The sequence below is a fragment of the Schistocerca cancellata genome, chromosome 10, assembly GCF_023864275.1.
Source record: "Schistocerca cancellata isolate TAMUIC-IGC-003103 chromosome 10, iqSchCanc2.1, whole genome shotgun sequence".
Classification (NCBI taxonomy): domain Eukaryota; kingdom Metazoa; phylum Arthropoda; class Insecta; order Orthoptera; family Acrididae; genus Schistocerca; species Schistocerca cancellata.
The window spans coordinates 17,791,403-17,813,444 of record NC_064635.1 but is presented as its reverse complement, the minus strand read 5'-3'; the positions used below and the strand labels follow the sequence as shown (position 1 = coordinate 17,813,444).

Genomic DNA, 22,042 nt, shown 5'->3' with positions numbered 1-22,042 from the left:
TAATCAGTTGGTTCCAAATATTTAGAAGTAGTTGTGTTATTCTTTTATCGACTAATGTTTATACTATAACTTGTCATCACAAAAAGATCCTCATTTATATTTCTCAGATTCTGAACTACATGGCATCAATTATTAATGATCCATATGAAGAGGATGATGTGCCAATGGATGATGATGTTGAAGATGAAGTTTGGTATGTTCCTGGAGGTGAGGCATATGTTGCAGTTTCAACAGCTGTTGTCACGATTTCCATGTAAGTTGCTCATCTGCGCTATGTTATTGACCTCAAAGGTTCGATTCTCATAGAAATAAACTATACATTTTCAGTTGATTATAATTTTTCTAGAGAGATTACACTTGTAGACGAAGCTTAATATTTACTTGTACTTCAAAGTGCATCAAAATGGTTTTTCCATGTTCAGAGCTGATGGCTAAAGTCATACTATTGGGACTTCGATGAGATTTTCTGCCTGATCTCTGTATGTGAGGTTAAGTTGCATTCATGTTATTGATTCATTGATTGTTTAAAAATGTGAAAAAAGTCTCCACTTCAGAAATGAAGTTATGCCTTTTGTTTCCTATATTGAAGTAGTGATAAACTATGATAACCTGCATTAGTAGTGTCCTCACCCATCCAGCCCCTTACCAGTTTCCCATTCCAGCACTACATAGCCCTCATTCCAGCATCACAACCAGTCTTTTTACCTCCCTCCTTTTCCGCTAACCCCCCGCCATCTCCTCCCCCACCCCCCCCACCCCCCTCTCCCCTGCCCTCCGTCTAACCTCCCAACTGCACCTAACTACCCTACCCTCTCTCCACCTCGTCCCTGTGCTCTCCCCAGCAGCACCTCACTGTCCACCTCCTCTACCCTACTACCCTTCCCCCTCCCCTCCCCACCCTCCTCCTTACCCCCACCAAGTCGTCACTCCCATCATGCACTGGTGCTGCTGCTTACAGTGAGGCTCCAGTTGCCTGAGACTGCAGTTGTGTGTGTGTGTGTGTGTGTGTGTGTGTGTGTGACGAAGACCTTACTGGCCGAAAGCTTTGGGACAGTCTTTTTGTTGTTCCTACCTATTACTTTTAATATTCCATTTCAAACACTGAAAATTTATCAGTCTATCAAAAATATTTCACTGTCATCATTATAAATGTCAGTTGGTAATGCATCAATGATACAAGCCTTCAAGGAATACTATGATAACCAAGACAGGAGACTAGTATCACATGACGTTGTGCTAGGGTAATGGTTAATGTTGTGGTTTGTGGAGCCAAAGTTCACATCCTGCTACATGCAAATTTTCATATTTTATTTATTTATTTGTTTGTTTATTTTTTCAGATTAGTGTTGTTAACACATTCTGGGACTTTATTACGAATGTTATACAAGTACTATTTCTGGTATTCGATGCTAGTTAAATTTCCATCTGATTAGAGAACGAAGGACGAAATAAATATTTTGGCAATTTCCGAATATGTAGTTAGGCAGGAGTGTACGAGGACAGCTTTAATTGCGGTGACTGAAATAAGCAGCAAAAAAATTCATATTCTTCCTTTTCACAAATATTTTTTTTATTTATTTCCAAATTGTGGAAATTCCTAAGTGTGTGGTTAGGCAAGAACCTAAGAAAATAGCTGAAATTGCTGTGAGCGAACTAAGGAACAATAACATTCATATACTTCCTCGTCACAAAGTCGATAGCAGTTCCTGTAGGTGCCGATATTGCGCGTGACGTAGTGTCATATCTGCTGATAGTCCTGTGAAATGAGTGTTACCCGGGAGTGAGCCCTCGAAACAACAGACTTAGCAAAGAAGCTGCTGAAACAATTGGTCACCTACTGAGCTGTTGCAGAGAGGTCATACGGACTGATTACAAGCAGTCACAGTGTTGTGGCACAAATAATACACTGGAAATTATTCCTGAAGTTAATCTGCCAGAACCGAAGAAGTAGTGGGGACAGAAGCCCTAAAAGATAGCCAAAAATGAACAAACCAAATTGTCGTATGAATTTTGTTTACAGTGGTCAGGCACTGCACACAGTACACTGTACATCGTGCCTTGTGTAGAAAAAGAATGTGTGGATTATCGACAGTGTTAAACCAGTAAAATTAACAAAAAACTGTTGTGGGAAAGCTTACGAGATGTGAAAATCTGAAAAAACTTCAGTAGCACTGGCAAAAACTGGTAAAAGTGGTTTCACTGGTCTGTGGCACACAAGATGCAAATACAAAACAACGTTGAGCATGTCAGAACCATTGCAGTCAATAAAATATGCTTCTGTCTGTTGCTAAAAGCTATTTTACTGGTATCTCCAGACATTATCCACCAATATATTGTGCAATCTTAGATACTTGAGAAGTGTATGAAAAGTCCCGTATAATAAAAACAACATTAGCAATAAGAACAATAATAATGTGTGTGTTCATTGAATGACAAGTGAAAATGTAACGTACCGTATTTACTCGAATCTAAGACGCACTTTTTTCCGGTTTTTGTAATCCAAAAAACCGCCTGCGGCTTAGAATCGAGTGTAAAGTAAGCGGAAGTTCTGAAAAATGTTGGTAGGTGCCGCCACAACTAACTTCTGCTGTCGAATATATGTAGCGCTACACAGGCATGCTTTGCAGGCACACAGATAAATACTGGCGCCAAAACCTCTGTGTCAGTAAATAAATTTAAGAAAAGGTGGAAGACGAGCTTTTTTCTCCGCCCCGAGTTTCGACCACTGCATTTTCATACATTATGCAACGAAGTAAATACAAATTCCGTATTGTTCATCTTCGAACGTAGCAGCATTTCAATGTACTACAAAAATCCAACTGGCAAGACTGTTTGGGATGTTTGCAATTTGGCCAACTCTACGTTCTGAATTTTTTCTACCTGTGAGAAGAGATGGTTGCCAATAGGAACTTTTATGAATTGTGAATCACATGTAGTATTCTCTTCACCATAAGAATAATACAAATATAAACATTTTGCCATGTATTGTTTTGTGTTTGCTGCTATCTCATTTAAATCCTGTCTGCCTAATAAAATACGAAACTAGAGTGAGACAACAGCAAACGCGGAGGAATGTACGTATCATGGCATGTATATATTGCTCCAGTCACTCCGAGGTATTTTACAGTAGTTACTGTTTCCAGTGATTGATCACCAATAGTGAAATTGGTCATTAGTGGATCTCTTCGCTTATTTATGTGCAGTACATTACATTATTTACATTTGGGAACGACTGCACCAATTTTCGATCACCTCCAGGTCTTCGTGCATTTCGCTAGTCTTCTGGCATTGCAAATTTGCCCCACTGCTATCGAGGGTAATTTAAAGGCTTTTGTTCTGCCTTACACTCAACATCTCGGAATTGTGTTATTCATTAGAGACGGTAATGCACAGCACACCGCATCCGTCTCATTAACTGCTTCCACCAGTTTACATCAACACGATTGAGTGGGCTTGGAACAGTTAATACTTGGAGTGTATTATTGCGGAAATCCTCCTTAAACATTGGGTAATTTCAGAATGACCAGTGTCAGTGAACAGGGCCGGCTCGAGCAGCAACATTTTGATTATCTTTGGAGCAGGCACGACTAAGATTCAAACATTTTACAGTGCACATGGTAGACTAACATCATATTGAATGTTACCCATCAGGGGATACCAGTTCCTTAGGCTGCCTTTATTTTGAGTACCGTTTACTTTTTATTTCACCGTTCCCCTCCCCCCAATAAGACATATTCTTTCCTTTCCTGATACCCCTGAATTAAAGCTCACATAACTTGTTCACAGGTGCAAAATGTTTTTTTCTTTTTTTTTTAATCTGCTAACATATTTATTAATTTTAATTAAATTTATTAATTGTTTGCCTTTTTAATTAGTGTATTTGTTGTATTCAATACATGTTTCGTAACGTGTTACATGTGTGTAATTTTGTGTTTTAGTTATTGCAGCAGGTTGCCACAGGACAAGTTTACAGACCTTTCACCTTTATGGTACATTCAAAACAACAGAGATAGCACTGTTACATGTTACTTGAAACTGCCTATGAATTCAAGACTAAGGGAACCCGTAAAGGTAAAGTGTGTTGGCTACACTTTTATGTTTTAAGTAAAGTTATATAAGTATTATAATCAAGCTTAATAGAGCAACTTCAATACATGAAAATGTAGATAAAATTTACTTGAAAAATTATTCATTTGTTCTCTGTAGATGGCAATGAACTTACGGCCGCTGATAATGATGTAACTTATTGTTCAAATCCACCTTTTCATATCCACTGGTGCATCAAGTACATAATAATGTGAATCTGGGATGAAATTGCAACAATATGAATTAGGATAGATTGCTTGTCACCACACAGCAGACCTATTCAGTGGCAGACAGGCACATTTACAAGTAAACTAAGCTACTGGGCAAAGCCCTCCTTTAGATTTTGAGGGACACACACACACACACACACACACACACACACACACACACACACACTGCCTCATTCACTTCTCAACCACCCTGTAGCAACAGTCTCGTCCACAAACAATGCACAGCAACATGCCCACACAGACTGTGGCTGCAGCAGTGTGTATCCCACATTCTCCCCACTTCTTTAATTATTCCTGGACATTCATCCAACCACCTTCCTTCACTCAAGTGTGGTTTTGCTAGTCCTGCCTACACCACATTCATGCACACATCATTTTGACGTAACCCAATCTGTTCACACCTGCTGCTACCTCTCTCCTCTTTCCTACTAACCAGCACCACTCGCAGCTATCACCTTTTAATTTACTTTTATTTCTGTGCTGACTTCTATTTCATCCTGATTTCACATGGATTTTATTTCATTTTCATGTTCCTTTCTTTTTTTTCCTGTACTTCATCTAGTTTGGACTGTTATTACTGTATTTCATCTGGTTTTGCCTTTTACGAGTTTTAAGAAATTCTTGCATAATTTCATAAACATTCCACATGGGAAAAATATATCTAAAAACAAAGATGATGTGACTTACCAAAAGAAAGCGCTGGCAGGTCGATAGACACACAAACACAAACATGCACACAAAATTCTAGCTTTCGCAACCAATGGCTGCTTCGTCAGGAAAGAGGGAAGGAGAGGGAAAGACGAAAGGATGGTTCCCCCCCCCCTACACATCAACTCAGCCAATGATCACACCCGTCAACTACTATCCTTAATAAAAGTCCTCAATCTTTCCTCTCCCACATCCACACCGGCTGTTCAGAGCATCCTCCTACGGGCCAACCACAAATTAGAACAGCATGTCACCCTTCACCTCAAAAAACTATCCAATCTCCTGGTTTCCCACCTCCGGAAAGGCAACTCACTCACCCTTCACAACCTTTCCAGCAAACCTCAACCTCCTCTCACTGCACACAAACCCAGTCTCTCCCATCTACTCAATCTCCCACTTCCAGTTCCACTCCCTCCAAAACCTCAAAATTCCAATCAACACAATCTGGAACCACAACACCCTAATTCAGTAGTTAACCTTTCCTCCAAACCTCTCTCCCAATCCGAAACCTCAGTCCTTTCCAAAGGCCTCACCTTCAGCCCCACTCCCAGATTCAACCAAACAGCCCTCGTCAAAGATTTACTGTCCTACACTCATACTCTCTGCTGGAAATATCACTTTGCCACAAAGAAAGATGATCCTAATCCTACTCCTAATGATCCAACTTCCCAAGACACTACCCAAATGAACCCTGCCTGGAACAGTTCCATCCTCCGTCACAGCGGGACCCACCTCCTCTTCCCCAAAATCACCCTCTTGAAATATGGCATCCCGGCTGAGCCCCCAATTGAAATATGGCATATCGGCTACAGTCCCCAATTGAAATATGTTTTCCCGGCTGAGACACAAGTTGAAAATATGCTCACTATTTTTTATTTACTTAAATTTGCCATATTTCGTGACAGTACCTTTTCCGTTAGACGTTTACATGGCGATATTAGTCTTGGCTTCAGTTGTCTAAGTATGATTCCACAATGCATCTTTGTCGGTTGCAGAATTGACGTGGTTCAACGTGTTTTCCTCATTTTGGTGTTTCAAATACCAATTCTTCAAAATTATTTATGACGGCGACCTTCACATTGTTCTTCCGTCAAGACACACCAAGAGTTAGCTGCCGACTGACTATAGTCAAAGACGACTCCAACGTCAAAGATATTTTACACAATTCACAAGTTTCCACTTGTAATCAGTCTCTTTGCTATTCTTCGATACATTTTCTAATAGTAATCAATATGCTTTTACTCTCAAAAACAGAAGTAAATTAACATATAATAAGACAAATTATAATAAATCCTGACAAAAATATAAGAAAACATTTACAATTCGGTATCGACAAATACGGTAAAAAAAATAACATCTCCCAGATCCATTACACTCTCCAAACCTTCCAGGAATTTCTAACTTCCAGCCTTGCCTCGCAATCCTTCTTAAAAAACCTTAATCCTACTCCCAACATCACCACTGCTGAAGCCCAGGCTATCCGTGATCTAAAGGCTGGCCGATCCATCGTCATTCTTCCGGCGGACAAGAGTTCCACGACCGTGGTACTTGATCGTCGGGAGTATGTGGCTGAGGGACTGCGTCAGCTTTCAGACAACACCACATACAAAGTTTGCCAAGGTAATCCCATTCCTGATGTCCAGGCGGAGCTTCAAGGAATCCTCAGAACCTTAGGCCCCCTACAAAACCTTTCACCTGACTCCATCAACCTCCTGACCCCACCAACACACCGCACCCCTACCTTCTACCTTCTTCCTAAAATTCACAAAACCAATCATCCCGGCCGCCCCATCGTAGCTGGTTACCAAGCCCCCACAGAACGTATCTCTGCCTATGTAGATCAACACCTGCAACCCATTACATGCAGTCTCCTATCCTTCATCAAAGACACCAACCACTTTCTCGAACGCCTGGAATCCTTACCCAATCTGTTACCCCCGGAAACCATCCTTGTAACCATTGACGCCACTTCCTTATACACAAATATTCCGCACGTCCAGCGCCTCGCTGCGATGGAGCACTTCCTTTCACGCCGGCCACCTGCCACCCTACCTAAAACCTCTTTCCTCATTACCTTAGCCAGCTTCATCCTGACCCACAACTTCTTCACTTTTGAAGGCCAGACATACCAACAATTAAAGGGAACAGCCATGGGTACCAGGATGGCCCCCTCGTACGCCAACCTATTCATGGGTCGCTTAGAGGAAGCCTTCTTGGTTACCCAGGCCTGCCAACCCAAAGTTTGGTACAGATTTATTGATGACATCTTCATGATCTGGACTCACAGTGAAGAAGAACTCCAGAATTTCCTCTCCAACCTCAACTCCTTTGGTTCCATCAGATTCACCTGGTCCTACTCCAAATCCCATGCCACTTTCCTTGACGTTGACCTCCATCTGTCCAATGGCCAGCTTCACACTTCCGTCCACATCAAATCCACCAACAAGCAACAGTACCTCCATTATGACAGCTGCCACCCATTCCACATAAAACGGTCCCTTCCCTACAGCCTAGGTCTTCGTGGCAAATGAATCTGCTCCAGTCCGTAATCCCTGAACCATTACACCAACAACCTGATAACAGCTTTTGCATCCCGCAACTACCCTCCCGACCTGGTACAGAAGCAAATAATCAGAGCCACTTCCTCACCTCCTCAAACCCAGAACCTCCCACAAAAAAACCACAAAAGTGCCCCACTTGTGACAGGATACTTTCCGGGACTGGATCAGACTCTGAATGTGGCTCTCCAGCAGGGATACGACTTCCTCAAATCCTGCCCTGAAATGACATCCATCCTTCATGAAATCCTCCCCACTCCACCAAGAGTGTCTTTCTGCCGTCCACCGAACCTTCGTAACCTCTTAGTTCATCCCTATGAAATCCCCAAACCACCTTCCCTACCCTCTGGCTCCTACCCTTGTAACCACCCCCGGTGTAAAACCTGTCCCATGCACCCTCCCGCCACCACCTACTCCAGTCCTGTAACCTGGAAGGTGTACACGATCAAAGGCAGAGCCACGTGTGAAAGCACCCACGTGATTTACCAACTGACCTGCCTACACTGTGACGCATTCTATGTGGGAATGACCAGCAACAAACTGTCCATTCGCATGAATGGACACAGGCAGACAGTGTTTGTTGGTAATGAGGATCACCCTGTGGCTAAACATGCCTTGGTGCACGGCCAGCACATGTTGGCACAGTGTTACACCGTCCGGGTTATCTGGATACTTCCCACTACACCAACCTGTCCGAACTCCGGAGATGGGAACTAGCTCTTCAATATATCCTCTCTTCCCATTATCCACCAGGCCTCAATCTCCGCTAATTTCAAGTTGCCACCACTCATACCTCACCTGTCATTCAACAACATCTTTGCCTCTGCACTCCCGCCTCGACTGACATCTCTGCCCAAACTCTTTGCCTCTGTATATGTCTGCTTGTGTCTGTATATGTGTGGATGGATATGTGTGTGTGTGCGAGTGTATACCCGTCCTTTTTTCCCCCTAAGGTAAGTCTTTCCGCTCCCGGGATTGGAATGACTCCTTACCCTCTCCCTTAAAACCCACATCCTTTCGTCTTTCCCTCTCCTGCCCTCTTTCCTGATGAGGCAACCGTTGGTTGCAAAAGCTAGAATTTTGTGTGTATGTTTGTGTTTGTTTGTGTGTCTATCGACGTGCCAGCGCTTTCGTTTGGTAAGTCACATCATCTTTGTTTTATATATATACCTAAAAATAAAGACGATGTGACTTACCAAATGAAAGTGCTGGCAGGTCGACAGACACACAAACGAACACAAACATACACACAAAATTCAAGCTTTCGCAACAAACTGTTGCCTCATCAGGAAAGACGGAAGGAGAGGGAAAGACGAAAGGATGTGGGTTTTAAGGGAGAGGGTAAGGGGTCATTCCAGTCCCGGGAGCGGAAAGACTTACCTTAAGGGGAAAAAAGGACGGGTATACACTCGCACACACACACACATATTGTGTGTATGTTTGTGTTCGTTTGTGTGTCTGTCGACCTGCCAGCACTTTCATTTGGTAAGTCACATCGTCTTAGTTTTTAGGTATATTTTTCCTTCGTGGAATGTTTCCTTCTATTATAACCATATCATTAATTTAAAACCAACAATTATATATATATACAATTATATATATATACAATTATATATATATACAATTATATATATATATATATATATATATATATATATATATATATATATATATAATTGTTGGTTTCAAATTAATGATATGGTTATAATAGAAGGAAACATTCCACGAAGGAAAAATATACCTAAAAACAAAGACGATGTGACTTACCAAATGAAAGTGCTGGCAGGTCGACAGACACACAAACGAACACAAACATACACACAATATGTGTGTGTGTGTGTGCGAGTGTATACCCGTCCTTTTTTCCCCTTAAGGTAAGTCTTTCCGCTCCCGGGACTGGAATGACCCCTTACCCTCTCCCTTAAAACCCACATCCTTTCGTCTTTCCCTCTCCTTCCCTGGGTATATATATATATATAAATGATTAATGGAAAATCTCATATAAAGATGTGAAACAAATACTAACAAAGAGATAGAGGGGCTGGCCAGTACTTACCTCAGCTCAGTACAGCCGATAGATACACATAAAACAGAACCGAAAATTTACATTCCTAGCTTTTGGAACAAATGTTCCTTCATCAGGGAGGAGAGAGGGGAAAGAAAGGGAAGAAGGGAAAGGAGATTCAGTTACTCACAACCCAGGTTATGAAGCAACAGGGAAAGGAAAATAGGGAGGGTAGCAAGGATGGAGGCATGGTTGTCAGAGAGGCTTTTTTTTTTTTTTTTTTTTTTTTTAAATGTGGGGCTAAAGGTTAAGCCTTATGATAGAACAGATGTATCTGGAGGAGAGAGGGATCTGGATGAGAGGTTTAGGACTGAATTGGGACTGGTGATATGTGGCATTTGACTGTGGTTATAGTTGAGATTTGGTCTGTGTGGGGTATGTGCTCGGATGGGGAGATTGAGTAGGGTGGCTAGGCTAGGTTTGTTGGCTATGAGGGGGGTTTGTTGAAGGTTCTGTTGTGGTTGGTGTTTGTGAGGGATAGGGAGAGGGACCCCACTTCTTAGGTGTTGCACTAGCACTGTGGATAGTTTTTTCAGGTGGTGTGTGGCATGGAACTCAAGTTTGCACCTGGCTTCTAGGATGATGTTCCTGAGTGTGTTCTCCAAGCAAGGGTTTGAGAGGTGGAGGACTTTGAAGAGAGATAGGAGCTGTTGGGAGTGGTGGTTACATGAAGTAGTGTAGAGATTCAGGACAAGTTGGGTAAGGGCTAAGGATTGAAGGTTCTGGAAGTCCAGGAGAGACTGGTGGAAGGATGAATTGCACCCGGAGATGGGAACTTTTAAGGTAAGTCCTTTAGGGGTAATTCCAAAGGTTAAGCAGGACCGGAGGAAAAGTATGTGGGATTGCAGTTTGGCTACGGTGAATGCATGTTTCCGGAATGAATGTAAATAATGTGGTATAGGATTAGGGTACATAGTGGGTAACTGGTGGGTAGGGAAATTAAATAACTAAAGTTGAAATAGTAATCATACGAAGGAATAAAACACGGGAGGTAAGGACGAGAAGGAAAGAAATTGTGTTGGTAATGTTCTATGCCATAGGAAGACCACTAAATAAGAAAAATACGGAAAAAGTTGACCAGACCAAGCAAGTATGTCCAGATCAGGGAAAAAGAACACACCTTGCTCAAAAACAGAGATAGCAAGTGGCGAAAAAGATCGCGCGTGCCGCAAAAGCGATCGCGCGTGCCGCAAAAGCGATCGCGCGTGCCGCAAAAGCGATCGCGCGTGCCGCAAAAAAGATCGCGCGTGCCGCAAAAAAGATCGCGCGTGCCGCCTCTCTGACAACCATGCCTCCATCCTTGCTACCCTCCCTATTTTCCTTTCCCTGTTACTTCATAACCTGGGTTGTGAGTAACTGAATCTCCTTTCCCTTCTTCCCTTTCTTTCCCCTCTCTCCTCCCTGATGAAGGAACATTTGTTCCAAAAGCTAGGAATGTAAATTTTCGGTTCTGTTTTATGTGTATCTATCGGCTGTACTGAGCTGAGGTAAGTACTGGCCAGCCCCTCTATCTATCTATCTATATATATATATATATATATATATATATATATATATATATATATATATACCTAAAAACAAAGATGATGTGACTTACCAAATGAAAGTGCTGGCAGGTCGACAGACACACAAACGAACACAAACATACACACAAAATTCAAGCTTTCGCAACAAACTGTTGCCTCATCAGGAAAGAGGGAAGGAGAGGGAAAGACAAAAGGATGTGGGTTTTAAGGGAGAGGGTAAGGAGTCATTCCAGTCCCGGGAGCGGAAAGACTTACCTTAGGGGGGAAAAAGGACGGGTATACACTCGCACACACACACATATACAGACACAAGCAGACATATATATATATATATATATATATATATATATATATATATATATATATTTAAAAAAGAAAGATGATGAGACTTACACAACAAAAGCGCTGGCAGGTCGATAGACACACAAATAAACACAAACATACACACAAAACTCTAGCTTTCGCAACCAACGGTTGCCTCGTCAGGAAAGAGGGAAGGAGAAGGAAAGACAAAAGGATTGGGTTTTAAGGGAGAGGGTAAGGAGTCATTCCAATCCCGGGAGCGGAAAGACTTACCTTAGGGGGAAAAAAGGACAGGTTTACACTCGCACACACACACATATCCATCCACACATACACAGACACAAGCAGACATTTGTAAAAATGTAATTTGTAAAAATTTACAAATGTCTGCTTGTGTCTGTGTATGTGTGGATGGATATGTGTGTGTGTGCGAGTGTAAACCTGTCCTTTTTTCCCCCTAAGGTAAGTCTTTCCGCTCCCGGGATTGGAATGACTCCTTACCCTCTCCCTTAAAACCCAATCCTTTTGTCTTTCCTTCTCCTTCCCTCTTTCCTGACGAGGCAACCATTGGTTGCGAAAGCTAGAGTTTTGTGTGTATGTTTGTGTTTATTTGTGTGTCTATCGACCTGCCAGCGCTTTTATTGGGTAAGTCTCATCATCTTTCTTTTTTAAATATATTTTTCCCACGTGGAATTTTTCCCTCTATTATATATATATATATATATATATATATATATATATATATATATATATATATATATATATATATATATATATAATAGAGGGAAACATTCCACGTGGGAAAAATAAGGTCTGCTTGTGTCTTGTATGTGTGGATGGATATGTGTGTGTGTGCGAGTGTATACCTGTCCTTTTTTCCCCCTAAGGTAAGTCTTTCCGCTCCCGGGATTGGAATGACTCCTTACCCTCTCCCTTAAAACCCATATCCTTTTGTCTTTCCTTCTCCTTCCCTCTTTCCTGACGAGGCAACCGTTGGTTGCGAAAGCTAGATTTTGTGTGTATGTTTGTGTTTGTTTGTGTGTCTATCGACCTGCCAGCGCTTTTGTTTGGTAAGTCTCATCATCTTTCTTTTTAAATATATTTTTCCCACGTGGAATGTTTCCCTCTATTATATATATATATGAAAAACAAAGATTCCATGACTTACCAAACGGGAAAGCGCTGGTAGATAGGCACAATAAAAAACACACACACACAAAATTTCGAGCTTTCGCAACCCCCGGTTGCTTCGTCAGGAAAGAGGGAAGGAGAGGGGAAGATGAAAGGAACTCACATCCTTTCATCTTTCCCTCTCCTTCCCTCTTTCCTGACGAAGCAACCGGGGGTTGCAAAGGCTCGAAATTTTGTGTGTGTGTTTGTGTGTTTTTTATTGTGCCTATCTACCAGCGCTTTCCCGTTTGGTAAGTCATGGAATCTTTGTTTTTAATATATTTTTCCCATGTGGAATGTAAAACAAAGATGATGAGACTTACCAAGCAAAACGATGGCAAATCGGTAGACACACAAACAAACACAAACATACACACAAAATTCAAGCTTTCGCTTGCTACATCAGGTAAGAGGGAAGGAGAGGGAAAGACGAAAGGATGTGGGTTTTAAGGGAGAGGGTAAGGAGTCATTCCAATCCCGGGAGCGGAAAGACTTACCTTAGGGGGAAAAAAGGACAGGTATACACTCGCACGCACACACACACACACACACATATCCATCCGCACATACACAGGCACATTTTCAAAATGTCTGCTTGTGCCCGTGTATGTGCGGATGGATATGTGTGTGTGTGCGAGTGTATACCCGTCCTTTTTTGCCCCTAAGGTAAGTCTTTCCGCTCCCGGGATTGGAATGACTCCTTACCCTCTCCCTTAAAACCCACATCCTTTCGTCTTTCCCTCTCCTTCCCTCTTTCCTGACGAAGCAACCGTTGGTTGCGAAAGCTAGAATTGTGTGTGTATGTTTTTGTTTGTTTGTGTGTCTATCGACCTGCCAGCACTTTTGTTTGATAAGTCACATCATCTTTGTTTTTAGATATATTTTTCCCATGTGGAATGTTTCCCTCTATATATATATATATATATATAATATATATAGCCCGTGTATGTGCGGATGGATATGTGTGTGTGTGCGAGTGTATACCCGTCCTTTTTTCCCCCTAAGGTAAGTCTTTCCGCTCCTGGGATTGGAATGACTCCTTACCCTCTCCCTTAAAACCCACATCCTTTCGTCTTTCCCTCTCCTTCCCTCTTTCCTGACGAAGCAACCGTTGGTTGCGAAAGCTAGAATTGTGTGTGTATCTTCTCCTTCCCTCTTTCCTGACGAGGCAACCTTTGGTTGCGAAAGCTAGAGTTTTGTGTGTATGTTTGTGTTTATTTGTGTGTCTATCGACCTGCCAGCGCTTTTGTTGGGTAAGTCTCATCATCTTTCTTTTTAAATATATATATATATATATATATATATATATATATATATATATATATATATATATATATAAAATTGCTGGCAGGTCGATAGACACACAAACACACACACACAAAATTCTAGCTTTCGCAACCAACGGTTGCCTCATCAGGAAAGAGGGAAGGAGGGAAGGAGAGGGAAAGACAAAAGGATATGGGTTTTAAGGGTAAGGAGTCATTCCAATCCCGGGAGCGGAAAGACTTACCTTAGGGGGAAAAAAGGACAGGTATACACTCGCGCACACACATACACATCCATCCGCATATAGACAGACACAAGCAGACATATCCTTTTGTCTTTCCCTCTCCTTCCCTCCTTCCCTCCTTCCCTCTTTCCTGACGAGGCAACCGTTGGTTGCGAAAGCTAGAATTTTGTGTGTGTGTTTGTGTTTGTTTGTGTGTCTATCGACCTGCCAGCGCTTTTGTTTGGTAAGTCTCATCATCTTTCTTCTTAAATATATTTTTTTCCCACGTGGAAAGTTTCCCTCTATTATATATATATATATATTTTTTTATTATGGTTATAATAGAAGGAAACATTCCATGAAGGAAAAATATACCTAAAAACAAAGATGATGTGACTTACCAAATGAAAGTGCTGGCAGATCGACAGACACACAAACGAACACAAACATACACACAAAATTCAAGCTTTCGCAACAAACTGTTGCCTCATCAGGAAAGAGGGAAGGAGAGGGAAAGACGAAAGGATGTGGGTTTTAAGGGAGAGGGTAAGGAGTCATTCCAGTCCCGGGAGCGGAAAGACTTACCTTATGGGGAAAAAAGGACGGGTATACACTCGCACACACACACATATCCATCCACACATATACAGACACAAGCAGACATATTTAAAGACAGTCATCTCTGCCCAAACTCTTTGTCTTTAAATATGTCTGCTTGTGTCTGTATATGTGTGGATGGATATGTGTGTGTGTGCGAGTGTATACCCGTCCTTTTTTCCCCATAAGGTAAGTCTTTCCGCTCCCGGGACTGGAATGACTCCTTACCCTCTCCCTTAAAACCCACATCCTTTCGTCTTTCCCTCTCCTTTCCTCTTTCCTGATGAGGCAACAGTTTGTTGCGAAAGCTTGAATTTTGTGTGTATGTTTGTGTTCGTTTGTGTGTCTGTCGACCTGCCAGCACTTTCATTTGGTAAGTCACATCATCTTTGTTTTTAGGTATATATTTTTTATTATTTTTTTTTTATCCTCCACAGTGGATCCTTGCTCCTTCCAACTTCATCGCTACAGAAAAGTTTCCTATCCCTAACCAGAACCCAGTCCTGCATAGTGTTCCTGTGTATAGTTACCTCCAGCTGTAACCCATCCTTCCACAATGACCTCTGTCTGTTAGTATTCTGTCGGTCCATAGCCCGCACCAACCCATCAAAAATAAGATGTACCTCAGTGCATGGAGACATCAGAGGCTGTGTATGTGTGCTGTGTGCATGTATGAATGAGTGTATTTTTCTGAAGCTGGGGGACTTTTTTGCCCGATAACTTAGTCTACTTTTAAATGAGCCTGTGTGCCACTTGTGCCACCTGATGTGCCGAGTACCAATCTACCCTAATTCGTGTTGTACATAATAATGTATTATACAATAAAAGAGTTGAGGAGCATGAAAGGGAAGCAGAGGTTGAGAAGGGAGCGAGTCAAGGTTGTAGCCTGGCTCCGATGTTATCAAGCAGTAAAGGAAAACCAAGAAAAATTTGGAGTAGGAATTAAAGTTCAGGGAGAAAGACAGAAAGAAGATTTGAGGCCTGCCAATGACATTGTAATTCTGTAAGGCAGCAAAGGACATGGAAGAGCAGTTGAACGGAATGGACAGTGTCTTGAAAGGAGGATGTAAGGTGAACATCTACAAAAGCATAATAAAGACAGTGGAATGTAGTCAAATTAAATCAGCTGATACTGAGAGAGTCAGATTAGGAAATAAGACACTTAAAGTAGTAGGTGTTGGCAATGTCAAGAAAAGTGTTTCTAAAGAAGATAATTTTTTTCAACATCAAATATAGATTTAAGTATTGGGATGTCTATTGTGAAAATATTTGTCGGGAGTGTTGCCATGTGTGGATGTGAAATGTGGACAGTAGACAAGAAGAGAATAGAAGTCTTTGAAAAGTGCTGCTGCGGAAGAGTGCTGAAGATCAAATGGATAGATCACATAACTAATGAGGAGGAGGCACTAGTAGAATTGGGGAGAAAAATTTATGGCACAGCCTTACTAGAAGAAGGAATTGGTTGATAGGATACATTCAGACACATCAATGGAGCAAGAATTTAGTATTGGAGGGAAGTGTCGAGGGTGAAAATAGTAGAGGAGACACAAGACATCAGGACAATAAGTATATTCAGAACGTTTAAGTTGCAGTAGTTGTTTGAATAGGAAGAGGCCTGCACAGGATAGAGTAGCATGGAGAGCTGCATCAAACCAGTCTTCAGACTGAAAACCAAACAGTAGTGTAGCATAGGAAAACTCTTAACTTGTTAGCAGCCGGGGTCACCATTAATACAGTACTTAATAATATAGTAGGCAAGCAGAGTGGCACATTATCTTTTATTGTAAGAACGGGAAGGTTATAAGCTTTATGACAGCTTTAATGTGGCCCACAGTGACTGTCTTTCCTGTGCCCACCTCTTCATCTCAGAGTAGATATTACACACAATGTCCTCATCTATTTTTGGGCATATTGCAGCCTCTGTAATTGCCTATAGTTTTGTTCATTACAGCTCCTCCTAGTACAACGAAAGTCATTCCAAGAAGATGTCTTAACAGATGTCCTGCCATCCTATCCTACTTTCAGTCAGTATTCTATGTTTCGTTTTCCTCACAAATTTTGTGGAGAACTTCCTTGTTTATCAATCCACCCTTGTTTTTTACCTTATCAATCCACCTAATTTTCAGCATTGTTCTGCAACACCACATCTCAAATTCTTCGGATCTTGATATAGTATAATGGAATATTTGTAAGAGCTAATGCCGCTATCTATGATACTACAAAAGTCTTTTAAATGATTAAATATCTTTGCTTACGACCAGTTGTACTAATTACTACCTTAAAAAAATTACAGCCAGAGACTGAGTAGTGTGTGGCAACTTGTTGAAGATTCTGATTAGTGATTGGGCGTATTTTGTGAGAGTTTTCCATAATGCATAGGAAAAGGGGGCGGGGGGTATTCAGTATAGATAACGATTCTCATGAAACTACAAACATTTTTGATTAAATTCCGAATTGACATTTATGACGCATTACACTTACAAAAATAAACTGCAGACTGGTTTTTACACACAGAACATCCACATTTTGAACATTTATCGGAGAATTTCTATCCTCAGACCTTTTACAAAATGGACACCTTCCTCTTTTTTTGTCTGTACTGTTGATGGAAGTACTGGGGAAATAATGTTGTCTGGCCTTATTCCGACAAGCTGCTTTCATAATTCTATGAGAAATGCCCGTCTCTTGTAGTTGGTCCTTTCTGCCCAGTCTGGTGTAAGATGTAGCCATATGATAAACGCATTCAGTGCACTGATATCTATCATGTTGTACAATACTACCATTGGTAGTATTGTACAACATCCTCTTTGTAGTGTACGTTCTAACCAGCTTGTCCATGGCATCTACTCCTGATTTTGTTTTATTATAATCCAGAATCATTACTGACTTGCATTCTTCACGATCTTCCACTTCCTTCCTTGAATGCATGGTACTGAGCAAAGTTACAACTTTTTCCTTTTTCGGACAATATGAAACAATTGAAGCATGCTCTTGGAATCCAAAAATAGATGAATATTTGACTTGACTTTTGGTCTGAGTGAAAGCCTGTGGTAGTTGTCCTTTATTTTTTTCTAATTGTTCCTAAGAGTGTGAGATTGGTTTTCAGAAGTTCTCTCGCCAAACTAAGGCTAGTGAAAAAAAATTGTCAGTTGTTACATTTCTGCCACTGTTTTCTAAGCCTTTCACCATATCTCAAGCAACTCCCTTGCCTTGACCAACTTCACGAGATTCATTTTCTTGTCGACCAGTGTAAACTTGGAGATAGCGAACGTAAGACGTTGCACTATCACATACAGCCTATAATTTCGACCCACATTTTCCTGGTTTTGAAGGAATATATTGCCAAAATGGACATCTACCACGAAATGCAACAAGTTGTTCATCAATTGTTATGTTAGTGTGAGGAACATATGCTTTTTGAAATTTGTGTACCCACATTTCAAATATTTCTCTAATGGGAGCCAGCTAGTCGGGAGCACAGTTGTGACATATCACATCTGCATCATCAAATCGGATGCACCTTGAAATTTGCGTAAAGCGATTTCTAGCCATTGCTTCACTAAAATTGGGTCTACCATCCTCTTTGTTCCACAGATGTGTAACTGCTTCATTATGGGCCTTGTAAGCACCTGCTAGGATCAAGACACTGATAAAGCACTTCCGTTCAATGGCATCTACTGGTTTCCATTTACTACCGCAAACAAGACTACCCTCTTTGTTAGTCCACTTTACAATTGCATCAACAATGTTTCTCCTAAGAAACAACTGAAAAGCTGATTCTATGGAGTCTACATTTTTCACTGCGAAATTTGTTGGACCTGGCTTTACTCGCATTATGTTCCATCTCTCTTCTCTTCCACAAGCTCTTCTCAAATTGTGTTTGTGCCACAATTCTTCTTTGATTTTAGACCTACACAAAATAAAAATAAAAATACAAAGGGTATATCTTGGCGCTAGGCCCTGATGCACATTTACAAAAATACGATGTGTACTTACATATAACAGTCAGAAATATGTGTTACTTCCTGTTCAGGCTGGACATCTGCGCTGTCCAAATCTTCATCTGAACTTCTGCCTGATTGAGGAATATTCTCTCCTAAGACGTCAATTTCTCCATCTCTGCCTGAGACATCAGAAACTATATCGCTGATATAACTATTTTATTCTCCAGATAGAGGATTATCCTTCAGTAATATTTCAAGCATTTCGACTTCGGAAAGGTGACAAGACATTTTCCACTAAGTGCAACACACACAATAGTAGTCTCCACTTGTGTGGAACAACTAACTGTCGGCTTATAAAGTATTGGCAACAATCACACATTACAACAGTATTTACAAGAATAAAACAAAGGAAATACAGCAACGGTTATGGATTCCATGCAGTATTATTGGGTAATAATACAGCAAGAGAGAAATGGGGTCACATTTAACCCCAATGGTATTCAGTGGTTCTCTCTTGATTTTCTGCAAAACTAAATATTTTCGAAAAATTATATTAATATATTACAAACCCATTACTTAATTCAGGAAAAGTCCAAATTTTTCATAATTTTTAGAAATAGGAAATAAGGTATATTTTACAGAAAATTACAGCCTGGGGTCATTATAGACCCCATGGTATTAGGATGGTTAACTTTGTGGATAAAAGCCCAGACCAATGAAGGTATCTATAGGGATAAATATATCTAAAAACAAAGATGATGAGACTTACCAAACAAAAGCGCTGGCAGGTCGATAGACACACAAACAAACACAAACTATGTTTGTGTGTCTATCGACCTGCCAGCGCTTTTGTTTGGTAAAACAAACACAAACATAGTATGTTTGTGTTTGTTTGTGTGTCTATCGACCTGCCAGCGCTTTTGTTTGGTAAGTCTCATCATCTTTGTTTTTAGATATATTTTTCCCACGTGGAATGTTTCCCTCTATTGTATTCATATCTATAGGGATACCTGCATATATCCGCAATAATAATTACTTAAGGTTAAAAGTTAAAAGATAATGTCAGTATCCACATGCAATTAATAATAATAATAATTGTTATTGTTTTAAGTCATTATTATCACCCATTCATGATGACTTGCCACCATGTTACTTGGAGTGCATAGTGTCCTGGAGGGGTTAGGTTCATTGATGGTTGATATCTGCCCTTCTTTGTGCTTTTCCATCTAATTACACTTACATTCTATTTCTGTTTTCTGTCTGAGTCATTCCTGGCCAGACAAACAAAACAATTTAATCGTTAACTTTATGCTGTTAAAAGTCACAAAATTCTGAGGTAAAATTTATACCGACATCAGTTTTACAATATGTAAGTGCACAACCAAGCTGGTGATGTAATAATAGCCAACAAAATGATGGAAAAAAATAAAATAAAATATGGGAAATAGTAAATGTAGTCGCAAATTATTGTACTGTGGGAGGAGGGAATGCCATGAACAACTTATTAAAAATCCTGACAACTGGTGGGGATAGGCTAGGGCTGAATTTGAATACCTCTTCTGTGTGTTTTTCTTTAACTCGAAAACCCTGGCCTCTAGTGAAAATCTGTCACAGTACAAAATTAAACTACATTAAATTTCCTACAAAAAAGGTTCTCAATGCTTTCCACATACAAAAAGAGAAGTATTTAAAATATTGCACATCGCACAAGCAATGTAACACTGCTGTAGTAAACAATTACCATTTACAGCATGATAAAATTGTTAGGGAATTAACCATTTCTCAAGATGCCATAATTGATACAAGTAATGTGAACATTGTAATTATTAGGCAGTCCTGACAAAATGAATAGTAATTAAATTAAGAATGAAATTTTCACTCTGCAGCAATGTCTGACTGGTATGAAAGCTATGAGGACAGGCCGCGAGTCGTGCTTGGATAGCACAGTCGATAGAACACTTGGCCACAAAAGGCAAAGGTCGCTTGTTCATGTTTTGGTCTGGCAAACAGTTTTAATTTGCCAGGAAGTTTGTCATTAAATGAACATACATAAGATTACATATTCCATTTGGACATTACATCAATTCCAAAAAGGCACTTTCAGTAATTATGAAAAAATAAAATAAATTTGTGTAATTTTCCAAGAGGTTGACAAGCTGTTGTCAATTAAAATGTTGTTTATGACCCGTCTCCAAGTCCTTAGTCAGTGGAATGTAAATTTTGAGGTCTGGCTGCAGCTGATAAATATTTGGATTAAAGTGGTTTTATATATTTTAATATCTGTCGAGCAGTGGAAAATCCAGGATGGAACTTAACAGTATCTGTCTTGTAGAAAAAAGATGAGGCCTAGTAGAAATCCTTGGATAACACAGGCAGTATTAAATTTAATTGATGAAAGGAGAAAATATAAAAATGCACCAAATGAAGCAGGCAATAGGGAATACAAACGTCTAAAAAATTAGATTGACGGGAAATGCAGAATGCTAAGCAGGAATGGCTAGAGGACAATGTAAGGATTTAGACACTAGGGGAAAGATAGATGCTATGCCACTTACAGGCAAATTAAAGAGAATTTTGTGGAAAAGAGAAACAGCTGTGTGAATATTAAGAGCTCTATTGAAAACATCGTAAGCAAAGAAGAGAAAGGTGAAAGGTAGAAGGAATATATAGACGGTCTGTACAAGGGTGAGGAACTTGAAGGCAGTAATATAGAAATGAAAGAGGACATAGATGAAGATGAGAGGGTGCATCTGATACTGTGAGATGAGTTTGATATAGCACTGAAAGACCTAAATTGAAGCCAGGCCCCTGAAGTAGACAGCATTCTGACAGAACTACTGATAACTTTGGGAGGAACAACCATGACAAAATACTTCCATCTGGTGTGCAAGATGTATGAGACAGGCAAAATACCCTTAGACTTCAAGAATAATATAATTCCAGTTTAATAAGTCATGTTTGCAAAATACTAACACACATTCTTTACAGAAGACTGGATAAACTGATAGGAGCTGACCTCAGGAATAATCAGTTCGAATTCTGGAGAAATATAGGAACACCTGAGGTAGTACTGACCCTCCAACTTAGCTTAGATGATAGATTAAGGCAAATTTATAGCAAATTTGTAGCATTTGTAGATTTTGAGAAAGGGTTTGTTAATGTTGGCTGGAATACTATCTATGGAATTCTGAAGGTAGCAGGGGTATAATAAAGGGGAGAAAAGGATATTTACAGCTTGTACAGAAACCAAACAACAGTCACAAGAGTTGAGGTGCATGAGAGGAAACAGTGGTTGAGGAGTGAGTGAGACAGGGTTGTAGCTTATCGCCGATGTTATTCAATGTGTATATTGGCCAAGCAGTGAAG

At 40.4% G+C, this 22,042-nt stretch overlaps 1 protein-coding gene across 2 annotated transcripts in view; it reads left to right on the top strand.

Moving 5' to 3' along the window:
* Positions 1-22,042, top strand: part of LOC126106471 (endoribonuclease Dicer-like) — a 292,820-nt gene that overhangs the window by 164,139 nt on the left and 106,639 nt on the right. For both annotated transcript variants that reach the window (XM_049912758.1, XM_049912757.1), the window contains 2 exons: positions 108-253; positions 3,939-4,071. In XM_049912758.1, the coding sequence (XP_049768715.1) occupies positions 108-253; positions 3,939-4,071 (279 nt within the window). The remainder of the gene's footprint in view (positions 1-107; positions 254-3,938; positions 4,072-22,042) is intronic.